At 41.5% G+C, this 19,871-nt stretch overlaps 1 protein-coding gene across 11 annotated transcripts in view; it reads right to left on the bottom strand.

The window, feature by feature from the left end:
* EZH1 (enhancer of zeste 1 polycomb repressive complex 2 subunit) overlaps positions 1-16,186 on the bottom strand; it is a 33,901-nt gene extending 17,715 nt beyond the window's left edge. For 2 of the 11 annotated variants that reach the window (XM_048224958.2, XM_048224962.1), the window contains exons 1-9: positions 16,113-16,186; positions 7,873-7,964; positions 6,475-6,602; positions 6,233-6,361; positions 4,944-5,063; positions 3,459-3,579; positions 1,911-2,087; positions 753-855; positions 89-252 (exon numbers count right to left, since the gene is read on the bottom strand). In XM_048224958.2, coding sequence (XP_048080915.1) covers positions 89-252; positions 753-855; positions 1,911-2,087; positions 3,459-3,579; positions 4,944-5,063; positions 6,233-6,361; positions 6,475-6,591 — 931 coding nt within the window. In that variant the 5' untranslated portion in view covers positions 6,592-6,602; positions 7,873-7,964; positions 16,113-16,186. Of the gene's footprint in view, positions 1-88; positions 253-752; positions 856-1,910; positions 2,088-3,458; positions 3,580-4,943; positions 5,064-6,232; positions 6,362-6,474; positions 6,603-7,872; positions 7,965-12,531; positions 12,651-12,981; positions 13,898-14,997; positions 15,222-16,112 lie in introns of those variants that run through there. The other 9 variants (XM_026512772.4, XM_026512773.4, XM_057317905.1 and 6 more) reach the window with 8 other exon arrangements.
* Between the last annotated feature and the right edge of the window lie 3,685 nt (positions 16,187-19,871).

Here is a 19,871-nt window from a genome sequence, read left to right as displayed (position 1 = left end):
GGAACGCCATATGATTAACTGAATAAACAGAAGGAAATGGAGTTTGGGGATGGAGAACAGGAGAACATTTCAGAGTCGCCCCACTCACGGTGAAGGAAGCAGTCGTATTTGAAGCAGCGTCGACAAAACAGTGTGTGGAAGGAGTGCAGAGACTGCTCCCGCTGCACGGACTTGGCATTGGGGCCGTCGATGTTGGGTGTGCACTGAGGGGGAAGTGCATTGGGATCTGACATCTCTGTTAGCTCTCGATACCTATTTTTAAAAAGAGAGATAAGAATTCCTTCTAAGGAAATGTCTTCGCTGAGAAAGTACAGACTGAACACTGACAGTCATCCAGGTACAGCCTGCCAGGGGAAGATGGTTTTTTTATGGGTCTCCTCGATGACGGAAGGGTGTGTAACTAAGTGGATATGTCATTGCAATTGTGCTGGGCTGGGCGTATGTCTGAAAGTAAAGAGAGGGAAAGATTTGGTAACTATGGTGCTAGAGTAACTCTCCAGAAAAATGGCAGAATTTAAAAAGTTCTCTGCCCAAACTTATTCAAAATCCAGCAAATGGTGACCCTTGATATGGGAATGGGCATTTAGAGGTAATAATCAGGAAATAATCAGAAATAATCAGGAAATAGTCAGAAGTGCAAGCAAATCACAGTGTATTTACCAGGAACAAGGCTTTTTATGAACCCAAAATAGGCTTGAATAAAAGTTTTGCCTGAGCACTCTACATGGCCTGAGTGGGACAGCTTCCCCTACCTCTCCTTCATGTCATCTGGAACACCATTCTCAGGGAACATCGAGGCAATTGCACTGAAGATCATGTCATTTGGGAACTGTTTCTTGGAACTCTTTTTGTTGCCTGAATTGGAAATGACAAAAGACTCCTGAGTTCCATAACCAGAGCACGCAAACAAAGCTGTTCGGTCATTCTCCCTTCTGTCGCAGCACTTTGATTAGGGCGGCTGTGTTAACCCGACCACTGACCGTTCAGGGACATAAAAAGAAGGTCAGTGCTGGGGCGCCTGGGTGGCACAGCGGTGAGGCGTCTGCCTTCGGCTCAGGGCGTGATCCCGGCGTTGTGGGATCGAGCCCCACATCGGGCTCCTCCGCTGGGAGCCTGCTTCTTCCTCTCCCACTCCCCCTGCTTGTGTTCCCTCTCTCGCTGGCTGTCTCTATCTCCGTTGAATAAATAAATAAAATCTTTAAAAAAAAAAAGGTCAGTGCTACCTGGACTTATCTAATAGGCGACCAGTAATAAGGAAATCAGAGTCATGTATAGATTAATGACAAAACCCACAGTCCAAGATGGAAACTAGAGCGGAAACCAGGAGTTTTCATGGCGAGATGTGAATACTAAGAACGCCATCATAATGGTGGTGCTGAAGAACAACAGAGTGACACTATGTCCCAGGACATGTGATTAAATAACACAGAACATAATTAAACATTAAGTTAATTAAATATTAACAACACAAAAATGCTTACGATAGAAGATCAAATAAAAAGTAAAATTGTGTGTGTGTGTACGGGTGTGTCTGTGGCACAATCCCATTTCACATGATGTATATGAACACGTTGATTTACATAGGTACTTTAAAAAACCTGAGCTATAGTTGACACACAGCGTTACATTGATTTTAGGTATGTATATATTCTTCGTGTGTGTGTGTACTGTATATACACACACAATTTTTTAGATCCAGAAGGAAATATTAATGCTGGTTATTCCTTGGTAGTAAGGTTATAGGATAAGTATATTTTCTTCTTTATAACTTTCCATGTTTCCCAAACACACTACTTTGTCTTCCCTTTAAGTGGACCAAACAAGAAGCATCAACAGCCTTTAATAATCAACAATCTTTTCTGTTTCTTGCTTCTTCCCTCTCCCTGTCACTTTCAAAATGGAGTACTGACCTTCAAGAGCGTGTCTTTTTCTCTTTCTTGTTACTGGCAGATCTTCTTTACTGTCATCTTGCTTTCCATCCGAGGTGTCATTGTGCCCCTCCTCCTCCTCATCTGAGTATTGATTCAGAGCATCTACCAACTCCAGGAAAACTGCATCACTAATCAGGACAGATCCAGGGATCATCTCTGGAACATAAAGATTAGATGGATGAGCAGGGATCGTTTCATGCTCCATTAGTCCTTCTAGAAAGGTTTTCTTGTATTCACTCCTGAGGCCCAGAGATATAACATATGTACGTTTTTATATGAACAACCAGGAAATTACAATAATTTCACTGGCTCTTACCACGGCAACAGTTCAGCTGGCTAGAGTGGGAAATCCAGTTACATAGGCTTTATTCTCACTAGGGTAGTTCATTCCTCAGTCACAGATCAACCTGTATTTACGGTCCAAAATCTCAAAAAAAGTGTACAAACAATACAAATGGAACAGATAAAGAATGATAACATGAAAATGTACTTGGTTTTGCTGCCGACGGCTTGGTAGTGACTTCTTTGAATCAAAAGACAGCATTACCTTCCTAAAACCATACTATAGGGGGTTACACTACAACCTAGGATAAAGTCTTTGAACATGAGGGGGCGCTGTGGGTAGAAAATGCATTTTCAACAGTACCCACAAGTGTCAAAACAGCTGGTGAGGCCATAGGTTTGCAAAGCCATGGGGAGTCTCTCCCTATCTTCCCACTTCTTACACACTCGCACCCTTTTCTAGAACTACAACTAAATCCAAATAACTCACTTTCAGGATAGTCAGAATGTTATAAACAATTTCTGGGAGATCCAGGGTATATCTGGATCAAAGACAGACAGAGGGATCATGCTCATTGCCATTCTCAGAGAAAGGGAAATGAAGAACAAAATGGCTTTGCTGGATTTATGGAAAACTCCTAAGATCATACTTCTTTGTGCACTAAACTTCCTCTCCAGCCACTGATCACTATATATATGCATAATTCTTCTATGTCCCAACTCCTTTGTCTTTACCTTTCTCTTTAAAAATTTTTTTAACTTAAATTCAATTTAGTTAACATACAGTGTATTATTAGCTTCAGGGGTAAAATTTAGTGATTCATCAGTTGCAACAGAACACCCAGTGCTCCCAACTCCTTTTAAAATTTAACTGAGGGGGCGCCTGGGTGGTGCAGTCGGTTAAGGATCTGACTCTTGGTTTTGGCTCAGATCATAATCTCGGGGTCATGGATCAAGTCCTGTGTTGGGCTCCGCACTCAGCACGGAGTCTGCTTAAGACTCTCTCTCCCTCTCCTTCTGCCCTTCCCTCTGCTCTCTCTCTAAAATAAATAAATCTTTAAATAAATAAATAAAATTTGACAAGGGACATTTTTAATATAAAATTGTTACTCCTAGCCATGTGATGACATTGAAATATTCTTCAGCCTGTACCCACGAGACAGCAGATAAAAGCAAAACGATGACATACCAAAGAAAGGGCACCGTTTTAAAAAAGTTTTCTCCCAAAGAGCCCAGCACCACTACCTTCTTCGCCATGGACTTTCCCATCATAGTTATTGATCAGCTCTTCAATGAAAGTCTCATCTTCTTCTTTCACCTCATCTCCCATGTAGGGAATATTGCACAAAACTGTCTCATCTTCTACCTGAAATCAAATCAGATGTGATTCATTCCATGAATCCACTATGCATCTTCTCTTTCCTGTTTAATGGACTCTTTGCTGGGCCTTTTTCGCTGCGTCAATTTCCTGAAAATGCCTTTGGTTACAGAGTTTCCTGCATTTTTAAAGACTGGCCATTTTGTTTTGCCAGGAAAACCTCAAATGGGAGGGGGAAATGCTACTCTTAGGGAAAAAAAGTCAGTTTAACTACTTGAGGATATCAACTACCAAATGTTTAGCCTGATACTAACAATGATATTTCCACCAACATCTAGAATCTGACAGCAGACTTATTATTCACAGTGATTCCATCTATTATCTAAGTTTATCTACTAAACATCATTGTAAAATAGGCACAAATATCACTTAAACAACAGTCTAAAAAGTCTTCAATTCTAATTCTCCTCATAAGTGGAGACACACAGATGAAAAGGAAGGCTTCCAAGAGTATCATCTGCAATATAACTAGAATAGTTAGAACAGAAACTGGGCAACCATAAAGTTTCTGGATATTCTATTATACAGACTAAGACTAACCTCCCATAATCATAATAAAAAACCATGATTATAACTCATGTCAATCACACTCAGTGGGAACCTAAGTCAATTACAGCATGAGCCATGAATATTTCCTGGCTAAAGAAACAATACTAATGGATTTTTGTTACTGTTGTTGCTCTGCAGAAAACACAGTCATGCTTAATTCCCCAAGTATTAAGTAAAATTACTGTGAAGTTTTATTCTAAGAGAGGATTCCCTTTTGCAAACCTATATCCTATCCCAGTCAGCAGAACTGTCACCAGGCAGATGATAAGTAATGGCAGTATTTAGAGAGGACTGATTATCAGAACAACTGATCCTAGTAGGAATCAGCATAAAGGCCCAGATGAGAGGCTCAGGGTCCCTGTGCACCTCTGTTATCTCAGTTGCTGTCATAGCATCTTGCCTTAGGGGATTCAGAAAGGATTGCTCCATCAGCAGGGATAGGTCAACCTGCTTAAGCCTCAAGTGTCTGGTTTAGACTGCATTTAACTGCACATGTTACAAAATTGGGCCAAAGTAGTAAGAGAGAATTGGAGTCTTGCCCAGTTTCATTCATTCAAAAAAGAACCACTATCAACTCGAAAGTACACTTCAGAGAGCACAAAACCTAACCAGTTAGAACAACTCGCAATATATATATATAGATAGATAGATTGATTAAGAGTAAATATATTACAAAAACAGTCTGCCCTGCACGTCCAAAGGTTAAGAATAATCTGACAATTTTTACCCTAAGAGAAGTGCCAGCATACTAACATAAGAAAATCATACAGTTTGCGCAATACCCCAGTGCTTTCAATACATACCATAAAGTTCTGCTGGAGAGGGGACCAGGAATACATGATGGGAACCAAAGCAACTGTGTTCAGAGACCTCATTAACATATGTTGGCTTGCAAATCCTGGGAAAATGCTCTCTATGGTACACTGAAATATAAGCAAAGACATGAAGAGGGCAAGGCAAGCACACGACACAAGAGAGAACTGTAGTTTCCTTCCAAACTGATCCCAGTAGTTTTCTAATTCTTACAGGTTAAGAGGCTGAGGACTTTGTAACAATCAGCTCCTAAAAGGAACCACTGGACTATAAACCTCTGCAAGGTCGGAGCTCGCTCTCATTCATCTTTGTGTCGCCCACAGACTCCAGCACGGTGCCTCTCACACTCAACTGGTGTTTATTTCAATTTAAAACTGCTGGGTTCCTTGGTGGTACACAACAGCAAAGGGCCTCTGAAAGTCCTAGGAGATGAGGAAGTTTTCCTGAGGACCTAAACTTTAAGACAGTTGACATCAACTTAGCTGCAGAAGTAATGGAGACAGTACAGGGGGAAGCGAATCAGTACAGAAATTATAGTCATATTCTGCTTTGGAAAAGGAAATTGCTCTCAATACACTATCCACTTTTTATATTTTATTTTATTTTATTTTATTTTATTTATTTATTTTTAAAGATTTTATTTATTTACTTGAGAGGGAGAGAGAGCAAGAGAGAGAAAGAGTACGACCTGGGGTGGAGGGGCAGTGGGAGAAGGAGAAGCAGACTCTCTGCTGAGCAGGGAGCCCGATCTGAGACTTGATCCCAGGACCCTGGGACCAAGACCTGAGCCAAAGGCACACGCTCAACCGACTAAGCCACCCAGGCGCCCCTACTTTTTAAAAATATTACCACTTAAGAACTAGGATGATTTTTAGATTTATAACAAGGAATATCCCTTTGATCAGTATATTCCTGTCCATTATGCTGGGCACTCCTTTTCCAATATCAAAGTACCAGATGTGCCAAACAAGGCACAAACAAGGTTGTTCTGAAGCTTGTACACAGAGCCCAGGAAAGCAGGCACTAAATGTTTTGTTTTTCTGTTAAAAAAAAAAAACAAATAAAACCACTCATGATTACACTCATTAATTGAGGAGAATAATAGGTGAATAGGCTTTTCTCTAAGCTACAGATTTACCATCCTAGTTATTCAAAGCTGACTATAATAGCTATATCCATTATCCTTACTTACTTTCTAATAAGTCACGAATACAGAAAACAAACAAACAACTTCGGTCCAAGGAAGCAAGGAAGGCTGAACTTAGACACCTGAAAGTACCTTTTTGAGAAAAGGATGCCCACTCACGGGCTTCATCAACTGCACAGGTTGGACACGAAGCTTCTTCCATTCTTCATTGAGGATCTGGGTTTTTTCTTGAACCTTTGCAAAATTTGCTACATAGAGAGCCTAGAAAAGCCAAGGGGAAAATGGTTAGGATTTCAAGAGAAAAGTTTTAAAAAGTCCAGCCCTCCACATTGGATCAATATATCAAAACAGATAAGCCGGGGGTTATTTATGACCTTGGCACCCATATTTGCTTGAAGCCGTTTCAGTTGCCGGAGTCGCATGTATTCAGATTTGACTTTTCTTTTCCAGTAAGTGATGCATTTGGAAGTTGGGGGATTTGGCATATCCATTTTGCTGCAATCTAAGAGAGTCAGACATGAGAAAAGGCATTTTACTGCCTGGAAATGAAGAATTCCTCAAACTCAAATAAACATGGTCAGTCATGCTTCCATTCCCACCGCATTTATTCATAAAACACTGTTTAAAGAACCCACATCTGTGAGCTCAACAAAAGGTTTCAATTAAAAAAAAAAAAAAGACTTCTAATCAGCAGTTCCTGGCCTGATCACCAAAAAGCTCAGCCTCTATCCTCTTGTGGTACCTTGTTTTTAATTCAGCACTCAGGAAGTTCTCTCACAGATATTTGGGGATTTGGATTACTTGGAAATTTGGAAGCCTACTCAATACCTTGACTAAGAGAAATGTTCAGCAGAGATCAAGTTAATATCAAAGAGCTTCAGGGCACCTGGATGGCTCAGTCGATTGAGCAATCAACTCTTGGTTTTGGCTCAGGTCATGATCTCAAGGTCGTGAAATCAAGCCCCGCATTGGTCTCCACGCTCAACCCAGAGTCCGCTTGAGATTTTCTCTCTCCCTCCCCCCTCACTCTCTCTCAAATAAATATTTTTTTAAATTAATTAATTAAAAAAAAGAGCTTCGGGGCGCCTGGGTGACACAGTGGTTAAGCATCTGCCTTCGGCTCAGGGCGTGATCCCGGCGTTATGGGATCGAGCCCCACATCGGGCTCCTCCGCTATGAGCCTGCTTCTTCCTCTCCCACTCCCCCTGCTTGTGTTCCCTCTCTTGCTGGCCGTCTCTATCTCTGTCGAATAAATAAAAAAAAAAAAAAGAGCTTCATGCAAAATTTGCATATGGAACAGAAGACTCCTGCTATGGAAGAAGGAACAAAGTATAGTGGTCCCCATTGCCCACAGGAGATACGTTCCAAAACCCCGAGTGGATGCCTGAAACCATGGACAGTACTGAGCCCTACATATACTATGTTTTTTCCCCTCCACACACACACCTACAATAGAGTTTAATTTATAAATTAGGCACCCAAAGAGATTAACAACAAAAACCAACAATAAAATAGAGCAATTATAACAACAACAACAAAAAAGAGCTTCATGGAAAGATCCACCCACACTACAAAACTGTAGCTGCCAAATTGTCTGAACCCCACCACATTCCTAGCAATAAAGGTAGGACATGGCAACAGCATAATCTCATCTCTAAGTCAACAGGGAGACACACAGAAATACAACACTGCAAATCACTTTTTTTGGGGGGGGTGTTGAATTAAGGTTCAAAGTTCTAAAAAAGTACTTACTGTAACATACTTCTACTTACCTCATAGAATGCAAGGGGAAGTGTCTGGTTTTACAATGTATCTTCCTTTCTTCAGAGGAATGGCAAGACACAAAGGCAAAACAAATGTTCAGCTTTTCAAAAGAGAATAGACAGTGGTTTTAAGTCAATGGAGCACATTTTTAGACCCTAATACTCAGGATGCGCCCCCAGAACTACAAAGACTTTGAGGTCTCTGCTATCACTATTTCTACATGTAAGTCAGGCCCCAATCATACTTGATGCCATTTGTCCTTTCTTTTATTAAATTCTATCCTTCCGGTCATGTGTGCAAATATATTTTCACAACAACAAGTTCACATTTCTGCTTTTCTGAACCAATTTCTAGGCTCAGCCAGCAGACCCATCAATTATTTTAGATAAAGAACAAATATTAAGTACATGTAAAAATTCAATAAAATCTGTAAGGTTATGTTTTTATTCTATATTAACTACTGAGATTTCTTAGAGAACTATTTCTATTCATTTCACCTAGCATTTTAAGTTAATGAAAACTTTACAAGGAGCTATGAAGAGCCAAAATTTGAAAGAGAAACTAAAGTTTCAGGCCTTGTTTTTTAAATTTTACAAAAAAAATTTTTTCTTTTGGAGTTTAAGAACATATTTCTTCTAAAGACACATTTAATTACCTGTTTTTCCCCCATAAGAAATGACAGCATCGATAAGAAAACAGCGAAATTTAACCCACTGTCTCACATCTGTCACAATCAGACATGATCATAATATCTCATGCACATGGACTTTAAGAGCCTATGCCTGATTGTTTTGTTTGAAGAACCAAATGGATTGGGGTAATGCAATGTCAAATTTAGAGGATAAAGGAAGGAAAGCATAGCAAAGAAGCAGACAGACTCACTGTGTTTACTATTAACTCAATCAAGTGATTCAAGAGCTTAAAAACAGAATACCCTGTGAGTTAAATATTATCTCTCTGGGGGAAGGGAACAAAACAACAATAGCATAATCTAAGATTCTGAATCCCAGACTGCTAAGGTGCTGGGTTACAGAAAACAATAACAAAAACAAACAAACAAATTAAACAGATTTGAATTTCTTTCCCACAAATTGCACCATCTCTCTTCCTCCTACGTCTTTTAAATACTTCTCATTCCTCATGGAATGGGGCCAAAAGAGGGGCTTTTTTTTTAATGATAAAACTATTTAAGTACATACAACACACTCATGTGTAATATTAAGTACATTGCTCATATAATTTCTGTCCTGAACAAGCATAATAGTCGTCTGCTCCAGAAAATGAAAAAATGGTTCAAATCTAGGACAAAACTGCCTCTCTCAGAAACCTTAGGTTACTCCTATTGAGACCCAAACGTTATAGATCATAATTCAGTGAGACTTCATAACCTCCTAAAAATTGGTTTTGCACTGCTATCCTTATCCCATTTTCTGGAGGAGCACGTTTCCCTTTTTGCAATAGTAAGCTTATGTCAGGTTGCTCTGTCCATTTAAAACTGGGGATCAAATAATGGAAAAGAACAAAATCCACAGCTGCTAGGGTATGTGTGTATAGATTTCTTACAGATGGCCACAGAAAAATATCAATATTTTTGTTAAAGAAAGGAGTTATAATTGAAATGTGACCTGCAGTCTGTCAAAAGAGATGACAGGACACACAGTCCAATAATTAATGGCACCATTTCTAATTTTACTCAAGTGCTTTATTTGGCCAGAGGAGTGTAACACATACACACAAAAATGCCATTGCATTTTAACCAACTACAATGTAAAGTAAGTCACACTGCCTCCTTTCATAATTAATGTGATATTTGAATCTCATGTGATCATGCGCCAATATTTATTTTGCCTGGCTTTTTAATGGGTCTTCAAAGTCTCTAAAAGTTTATTTGGCAGTTAGTCAGCCCCCACAGACTGTATGAGGAAGACAAGACATACTGTTTGGAACAGACAGGTATGATTAAAACAGACACGTGAAACATAGCTGTAAGATGGTTTCTCCTAGCATCTGCATGCTGACAACTATCACTTCAAAGATTTTTTTTTTTTTTTTTTTTTAAATCAGGACAGGGTTGGGATGGGACAGCAGATATGAAGGCTTCTTTTTTTTTTTTTTTTAAGATTTTATTTATTTATTTGACAGAGAGAGACAGTCAACGAGAGAGGGAACACAAGCAGGGGGAGTGGGAGAGGAAGAAGCAGGCTCCCAGCAGAGGAGCCCGATGCGGGGCTCGATCCCAGGACTCCGGGATCACGCCCTGAGCCGAAGGCAGACGCTTAACAACTGAGCCACCCAGGCGCCCCAAAAGATTTTTTTTTTTTAATTTAAAAAGCAAACAAACAAAAACTCAGCATTCAGTAGAACATATCTAGAGAAATGGGTTCATTCATCTCGGGCAAGGGGAGTAGCACACAAAAAATACTTCATATTTCTACCAGATGGATTCTTTCGTTACTGACACATGCACAAGAACCATTTACATTCCAGTCAAGAACTAGGCCAGTACTTAAGAGCTTTTCATTATATTCACTTAAACATTGAAAATAAACTCTAAAACATATGCTGTTTTGGTCAAGAAATTTAAGAATAAGCCTTTACATATATATATATATAACTCCTACAACTTAATAATAAGATAACCCAATAAAAAGTTGGCAAAAAATCTGAACAGGTATGTCACCAAAAAAGATATAGGAATGGCAAATAACTACACAAAAAGATACTCAATATCAATATTAGTCATTAGAGAAATGCAAATTAAAACCAAAATGATGGGGGCGCCTGGGTGGCTCAGTTGGTTAAGTGATCAGACTCTGGATTTTGGCTCAGGTCATGGTCTCAGGGTTGTGACATCGAACCCCAAGTGAGGCTCTGTGCTGGGTGTGGAGTCTGCTTAAGATTCTCTCTCTCCCTCTGCCCCTCCCCCAGTGTGCTCTCGGTCTCCTAAAACAAACTAACTAACCAACAAACCCAAAATGATGGACTACGACACACACACTAGGATGTCTACAATCAAAAAAGACTGATCATATCAATTGTTGGTGAGGATGTGAAGCAACTGGAATCCCTGTACCTTGCTGGTGGGAGTGCAAAATGGTAGAGCCACTTAGGGAAACAGTTTGTTAGCTTTTTTTTTTTTTAATAAAGTTAAATATATAATTACCATACAACTTGGTATAGTTTTTATTATAGTTTCTATTATTTATCCAAAAGAAATGAAAATATTTGTCCCCACAAAGACCTCTACAAAAATGTTCACAGCACCTTTATTCATAATAGCCAATAAGTAGAAACAACACAAATACCTATGGATTGCTGTATGGATACAAATTACAGTATATACATAGGATAGAATACTATTCAGCAATAAAAGGGAACGAAGATTTCCTCATTCCTACACACGCACAATGTATCTGAAAAGCATTATGCTAAGTGGAAAAAATCAGACACACAAAAAACTATGTACTATATGATTCTACTTATAGTGCATTCTACTAGAATGATTCTACAAAGGGCAAATCTAAGTGGCAGAAAGCAGATCAGTGCTTGCCAGGGGCTGAGGCTGGGGAAAGGGATTACAAGGAAAGAACCATAAAATGAACTTCTTTGGGACTCTGAAAATGTTCTATAATATGGTTGTGGTGATGGTTATATGACTGCACTTTTATGAAAACTCACTGAACTCTACATAAAATGTGAATTTATCATATGTACCTTTTTACTTCAGTAAAGCTGATTAAAGAAAAAAATAAATCTTTCTTGATGATAGATTAATCCAATAATTTTTCTAGAGACCTTTACTATTAAAAATCAGTAGTCAGGGGTGCCTGGGTGGTGCAGTAGGTTAAATGTTGGACTCTTGGTTTCAGCTCAGGTCGTGATTTCAGAGTCATGAGATCCAGCCCCACGCCAGGCTCCAAGCTCAGTGCAGAGTCTGCTTAAGACTCTCTCCCTCTGCACCTCCCCCCTGCTTTCCCTTTCTCTCTCTCTCTAAAATAAACAAATAAATCTTTTTAAAACATCAGTAGGAAATTCCACCTTTAAAAAAAACTTTGAGCCAGGGCACCTGAGTGGCTCAGTAGGTTAAGTGTTTGCCTTCGGCTCAGGTAATAATCCCAGGGTCCTGGGATCTAGTCCCGCATTGGGCTCCCTGCTCAGTGGGGAGTCTGCTTTTCCGTTTACTCCTCCCTCTGCTCATGATCTCTCTCTCTCATGCTCTCTCTCAAATAAATAAAATCTTAAAAAAAAACACAAAACCTTGAGCGACTTCACAATGAATAATAACAGAATGATCAATATTGGTTCATTAACTGTAAAAAAATGTTACCTGCATGCTAATGTAAGATGTTAATAATAGGGGAAACTGAATATGGAGTCTATGGAAACTCCTTCTACTATCCTTAAAATTTTTTTGCAAATTTAATACTGTACTAAAAAATTAAGTTTATTATTTTTTTTAATTAATGATTGGAAATAAGAACTACCTTACAGGGGTGCCTGGGTGGCTTAGTCAGTTAAGGGACCGGCTCTTTATTTCAGCTCAGGTCACGATCTCAGAGTTGTGGGATTGAGCCCCCTGTTGGGCTCTGTGCTCAGTGGGGAGTCCGCTTGAGGTTCTCCTCTCTCTCCCCCAAAAAATAAATAAATCTTTAAAAAAAAAATCTTACCTTATCTACATGTCAAATCTCCACAAAAAAAGAAAGCTTATAAAAACAGAAATCTTTCCCCAGAAAATTGGATCTCAATTTGTTTCAGAGGCTAAAACTGGAATGTAGTCTGTCACTAGCTGGAAATGGGAAATGGGAAAACTTCAATGAAATGTTTGGAGATACAACATTTAAAGAACAATATTCTTAAATTTAGAGAGGTTGAGATCAGCATATAAAAGTTCCAAACTATGAAGTTCTTTCACCCACATAAAGGGACCCCTTTGCAGAACCCTTTGGGGCACGTTCAACATCTTTACTACTTTCTTTTACAACAAGTAATTTTGTCAAACGGCAGGCTAAGTAAGGCTTCAGAGGCAGATGGCACTGTAGATTTTTTAATTTTCCATCTCATTCTTTCCTTTTTAGCTCATGGTGGAGTTGAAACACAAACAATAGGGGTGAACCTACCTCTGCAAAGAGCTCTAGAAACACACAATTGAGTCATTTCGGTGATCACCAATTTCATCAACATTCCATTAACATCAACTCTGTGGCTAAGTACACAGCTTGACAGATCCTGCAATTAGGATTTTTAAGCACATCTTTAATTTATACCCTCTCACTTCTCCAAGGTATTTACATTTGTTATTAGTTTGAGCTTCTGGCACTCTGCATGTAGAAAGAACCTTACTAACAGGAAGCTGTGATCCTGAATTCTTATTTAAAGGAAAATTATAGCATTAATATTTTTTAGCGTTGTTTAAGAGAATCAGGTCATTTGTGCAGGAGAAAATGTGATAAAAATCAAAGCAGGATTAGTCTTTGGGAGACCCATAGGAAAATGCTGGCTCTCAGGATATGTAATGCTGACTTAGAAGAGTTAAAGCAGTCTCCTAACAGGTTGGAGCCCTACCTTGGCTGGTTCTGTACTACACTAACACAAAGCCTAATCTTTAGTGATTGCTCATTATCATTTAATAAAGGGACTTTATAGTTATTCCATTTCAAATCAAAGTATTAAGGCAAGTGTGTCAGAAAGCACACCACATGAGAGGCACTAAACCCCAACTATCCATTCAATAATTCATGACTTTAAGGTTTGGAGCACTGAGGTCCCAAATGACAGGTTGATGGAGTAAAGAGATAGGAAGGAACCTATATTCAGATATTCTGTTTGGACAAATTATTTTTTTTATTTTTTTTAAGGATTTTATTTATTTATTTGACAGAGAGAGATATACAAGAGAGGGAACACAAGCAGGGGGAGTAGGAGAAAGAGAAGCAGGCTCTCTGCTGAGCAGGGAGCCCAGACTTGGGGCTCGATATCAGGACCCTGGGATCATGACCTTAGCCAAAGGCAGATGCTTAACGACTGAGCCACCCAGGCACCCCTCGTTTGAACAAATTACAAAAAAAAAAAAAAAAAAAAAAAAAAAAAAGCAAGCTAGGGACTTTCTAGAATGGAAGCATTTCTTAAGAGCAGTTTTTCCTTTTTAAACCTTCCCCCTCAATCCTAATCCTTCTCTTCACCTTTCTCCATATGCTTTTTTTCTCTTTTCTTTTCAGTTTTTAACCACCCTATGTAGAAAATGTAATGTGTTTTTAGTGTTGTTGCCTCAAACCTTTTTTGGGAAGTTGCTAGTCAGCAAGTAGAAACTTTTTACACTTAGTCCAAGACAAGAAAAAGACACACTTAATGAAATGAAGAGTTACATGTTTCAATAAGGCACAAAGCAAGGGCAGGAGCTGTTACCCACAGGACTAAGGAAATCAAATTTTTTATCTCAAGAATTAAATAGATGAAATTGATTATTTTACATTGTTTTTAAAAGGCATGCTAGTTCAAAGGCAAGTAAGTATAAGGGAAACAAGTCTGACCACATTTTCTCACTTTTTCCCTTCTCACAAAAGTCTTCTTGGGAGTAAAATTTCATTTTTTAATCCGAGGCTCCTTATTCTATTGCTGTTTCAAAGAGAATTAAAGTAACACCATAGTGAACAGGTCATTTCCACTTCAGGGAGTTTTAAGGCTGTGCTTCAGCATCAAGTTCCATGATTGGTCTAAAAGTACTCTGACAGTTAGTAGCAGAATTAGGATCCAGAATTCCGGGCTCCCAAGTTCCAGAGATCTACCGTCTATTTATTTTTTCCACAAATATGTGCTGAGCACCTAACAATGTGCCTGGCACCGTTTTAGGCGCTAAGGGTGTATCAGTGAATAAAACAGGCAAACATTCCCGCCTCGGAGAGTTAATTCACAGTGGCTGTGAGACACACACTCATAACAGTATTATTACATTTTTATGGATGGTCCTTTCCTTTATTATAAGTGTGTTTAAAAGGGAAAAAAAAGTACTTATCTCCTAACATACACCGTCTTCTGTGTAAGTAATCTCTTTTATCACTGCCACACCATCCCGGCCCTGGGGATTCCAAGGCTTAAAATAGACAAGCTCTCACAGAAACCTCTGATAGAGTTAGCACCTTCTCCGGCTGGAAACTTCCTTCAGTGCCGGTTTCCTAAACTTAAAAGCACCGGTGGGGGTGGGAGCTCTCTTCAAAGGCATCACTGCAGTAACCGTGGAGAAGAGACCACATTTTCCACGCCGTCTTTGCACACACCCAGTTGTTCGTCAACCTTGGCTCTTTTCCCTCATCCGCGCCCCTCTATCGCTAGTCTCGCCACCCAGCTACCCCATTTACAATGCTACAGGTCACCTATTAAAAGCCCACTCTCCATATTCCACCGGGGCACTAACATCCTCCTACATCTCTTCCCCTCCCCGCCCCCCCGAAACAATTTCTCAGTAAGAAATAAGTTTATCCCGCATTTCCTAACTGCCATGTCCCAAATACAACACCTTGCCTTTGCTTCAAGGCGCTTCCCCTTCTATCCCTCGATCCTCACGAGAGTTCTGGGGTGGGCAGGGACTGACTGGCCCGAGACCAGATTTAGAGAGAAACCTGTTATTCGGGGCCGGGACTGGGGAAGAGGCGTGCGAGGCGCCTAGCGCGCAAAACGTGAAGAGGCACTCTGCACCGGCTGGACCCCGAAAGTGAGCGCCCCCTTTCATTTTGCGCCAAGGAACCTCCCTCGCCTCACCTTGGTCCCAGCCCTATTTTTACTGACACCCCTTCCTCAACACCCCCCAAAGTCATCACAAACAGCCCCCACGTCTAGCCCTCCCTGTGCGCAGCCCCAAGTCCCCGGGAGTTCACCTCGCTAAGGGCCCCCGCAGGTGCCACCGCCCACCCGTGCCCTCTCCGCTCTGGGGCTCCCGCCCACCCAGCCCACCCCGCCCTCCAACGGGAGTCCCCATTCCCCGGGCCCGCCCCCGCCGCTCCTCCTCCCGGACACACCGCCCGCCCTCCCCGCCTCAGACGCGGTCCTCGCCGGGGGCTCGCTCATCCCTTCGCCCCCTTTCCTCGAGCCCTCGGATGGAGAGGGAGCGCCCCGCTACCCCCGGCGGGGCAGGCAATGTGCCCTTCCGCTTCCTCCCAATTCTCTGACCCCTTCGCCTCTCCCTCCCTCAGGCCCCGAGTGGCGAGGTGATGAGGCCCGGCCCCACCGCCCGGCCCGGGCTTGTTTACTCACTCACCCTCCATCCCGAGCCGCAGGGACCCGCCGCTAGGACGCCTGCGCGCTGCGGCCCCGCCCCCGCGCCGCGGCCCCGCCCCGCGCCTCCTCCCGGCGCCTGCGCACTGCGCCGCCCGCGCCCCACCCGTGGGGCCACCTGGGCTTCCTTCGCACGTCTGTTGTTTGGCGCCAATACCCCGAACTCAGGAGTGCGAGGTGTTGCAGCCGGAGCCCGACGGTTTCCAAGGCGGCTCTGTCAGGGGACAGGAAGGGCTCTCGGGGAGTCTCCCAGAGCTACTAATATCTTCTCGGAGACCCTATCTAAAGGTTGCACCATCTTCACAGGCTGGCGACAAGCCACGTTTCGCTTCAGCATTTGAAACCAACACTGAACCTCTTCATACTGATCCCTCACACCTACCGATACTTCCGAACACCCGTCTACGAGCTCTAAATTATCCTTCTTGCTTTATTTACACCTGACTTCCCCATTTCTGTCAAACGTTGTCCCAGTCACTTAGATTCAAATGAATAGCCTTGTATCAAAGTATCTCCTCATGAAATACCTGTAAGTTACAAAGAAAAAAAAATAGTAACTTTACAGGACAGAAGCTGGCAGACGTTGGCTTAAGCAAGTGGTCAAAGTTAACATTGCTAGTGCTGAGAGATAGTGTTATGAGGCGCCCCTCAATATGATGCAATGAGAAGGGCACAAAATCCCTTCTGTAGTATTCTTCAAAAAAAATGCATAAGCTGCTTTTAATCATAAGGAAGCATCAGACAAATCCAAAATAAGGGGTGATCTACAAGATAACTGGCCAGCATCTTTAAAAATGTGATGGTCGTGAAAAACAAAGAAAGAGTGAGGGGACGCTTGGCTGGCTCAGTAGGTTAAGCACCTGCCTTCGGCTTAGGTCATGGTTCCAGGGTCCTGGGATGGAGCCCCAGGTTGGGCTCCCTGCTTGGTGGGGAGTCTGCTTCTCCCTCTGCCTCTGCCTGTGGGTCCCTGGGCTTGTGCTCCCTCTCTCTCTGTCAAATAAATAAATAAAATCTGAAAGAAAAAAGGAAAGAAAGAAAGAAAAGAAAGAAAGAAAGAAAAGAAGAGAAGAGAGAAAGAAAGAAAGAAAGAAAGAAAGAAAGAAAGAAAGAAAGAAAGAGGAACTGTCCCTGATTGGAAGAGACTAAGGAAACAGGACAATTAAATGTAATGTGTGATTCTGGATTGAATCCTGGTTGGCGAAAAAGAACACCAGTGGGATAATGGATGAAGTTAGAGTAAGGTCTGTAGACTAGTCAAAAGTAGTTTATCATCTCAGTTCCTGGTTTTGGCAATTGTACTTCCTCAACATTTGAGGAACTTGGCTGATGGGCATATGGGAACTGTCTACCATTTGCAACTCTTTCGTAAACCTGAAGTTAATTCAAAATATAAAGTTAAAGAAATAAAACTTAAAATACAAAAATAACATTACTTTGAATTTATCTCCAAATGCATAATTACAATAGCCTGTAATGCCCATTTTTTCAGATAATCTTCATAACTCTATGAAATAGGTAGGGAGGATTTCAGTTTTACATACAATACTATTCTGACCTAAAGAACTTAAAAGACTTCCCTCACACAGATGAAAAATTTCTCTGTCAGGTCTTAAACTCAGGTCTCTGGATTCCAGATTTAGTGTTCTTTTCCTTATATCAGAAGCTTTGGCTTTGCTTTTTTCTTCTTGCCTCTATCTGATTACCAAATCAAAGCAAATATTCCTTCATACTTAGCAATTTGCAATAATATTCCTTTCTATTCCCCCTGCTTTCTAGACCAGTGGTTTTCAAGTGTGGCTCACATTTAAATCACCCGGCAAGCTTTAATAACTATTGATGCCTGCCTCCCACCTCCAGAGGTTAATTAATTAGTCTGGGGTATGGCCTGGGCTTTAAGAATTCTAAGAGAGGGGCGCCTGGGTGGCACAGCGGTTAAGCCTCTGCCTTCGGCTCAGGGCGTGATCCTGGCGTTCTGGGATCAAGCCCCACATCAGGCTCCTCCGCTATGAGCCTGCTTCTTCCTCTCCCATTCCCCCTGCTTGTGTTCCCTCTCTCGCTGGCCATCTCTATCTCTGTCGAATAAATAAATAAAATCTTAAAAAAAAAAAAAAGAATTCTAAGAGAATCCCAAGTGATCCCATTGTGTAACCAAGTTTCACAACCGTTATGCCACAGAAATAATTGTTGAAATAAAGAAGGTAGGTTAAAAGAGGGAGACAGAGGCAGCAGGTTAAAAAAAGGATTATCTAAGGAGGAGAGATGTTCAGAAGATCTGAACGTCAAGACTGAGACTGGGAAGAGAGATGGGAACCATCAGGTCATTGCTGGTAACTAACACCATGGGAGTGGACAGCATTGCCTTAGGAGAGTAAGCCAAGTGACAAGAGGAAAGATACGAGAAATTGTGTGGTAACGAAGACTACATGGCTACAGAAATATTTTGAAGCAGAAAGGAAGGACGGTGAAGAGGTTTCCCTCAAAGTTGTAGGTCAGAGTCATGCGGCCCAGCTTTAAGTGCACCCCCTCACTACGCCTCCCAGCCCTCCTGTATCTCTCTCCCTGCTTCAACCCCAGTACTTCATGCTCACTCCCATGCTGTTACCCCTATCCTATCCACCATGATACTTGACACAGGACTAAACCAAGCTTTAGTAATCCTTGAGCACTGGAGGATTTTAAAAGCAACTTCTCATATCACCGTTAAGCATGGGGTTCTTGGGGAAATTTTGTCGATTGGTTCCTCCTCACTGTGATGGGAGAGAGGTTTTTTTTCCTGAGACCAGGCTTTTCTTAAAGACTGTGGTCCATGACACACGATCGGCCAATGTTTGTTTGGCCAGCTCTCTTCCTCTATAACTTTTTTTTCCAACCCTTCAGGTCTTTGTCCTATAAATTCATAGAAAAACTGTTGGCAAGTAGTTGGCAACTGGACCTTTGAAAAACAGTACCGTCACCCCTGCCCCACTCCTCCCAACCCCACCCCCAGGCAGTTAATAGGAGAAAGGAATAACTCTGTCACTCCTGGCCTCCAGTTGCTCATCTTGCTTTTAACTTGGAGGCCTCTGGGGCCGAACGAAACTGGACAAAGTGTGCTGAGGAGCCTAATAGGGTTGGTTCTTTTTCTGAAAGTTCCTTATTGCGGAAAAATAAAATTATGTGTTTAATTTCTGTAACCTGATGCCTGATTTGCCTTGGCAGCCATTCTCCCAGGCTTGGCCGAGAGTCCAGCAATACTACTGATTAATACCAGCTCAACTTGCTCCCCAGAGAAGAAGAGCATTATTTACTTGACCATTTTCTTGAATCCTTTTTAATTTGCATGTATTTTAACATGATCTTATTGGCTTTAACATGCTGTATCTGACCTCTGGCCCCAGTGAAGCCTTGGGGAAGACTTCTGCTCTGTGCACTCACATCCCCATCACCAAACAAGATTTTGTTCAATCCAGTGATTAGAAATGACACGTCACATGTTCTATTCCTTTTGGGGCTGTCGAGTTCTAAGTGTACTTTTGTCCCCTGCTGGTCTTCAGGCCACTGGTAGAAAGGGAGGAAGATGATGCTTCCCAGAATTCAAAACAGTGCTTTCTCCATTATTCCTTTCTCCCTTCTAACCTTCCTCCCTTCCTCCTTCCAGGTTGCTTTGAATGGCGACCCTGGGCTCGTTCTGCCCCTCCCTTGTAAAGCCCACAGGGATATCAAATAGCGTTTCTCCGAGGGGACACAGGGACCAAGGAAAGCT

This window comes from Ursus arctos, unplaced genomic scaffold, assembly GCF_023065955.2.
Source record: "Ursus arctos isolate Adak ecotype North America unplaced genomic scaffold, UrsArc2.0 scaffold_24, whole genome shotgun sequence".
NCBI lineage: Eukaryota > Metazoa > Chordata > Mammalia > Carnivora > Ursidae > Ursus > Ursus arctos.
This window is presented reverse-complemented; position numbering and strand designations above follow the sequence as displayed.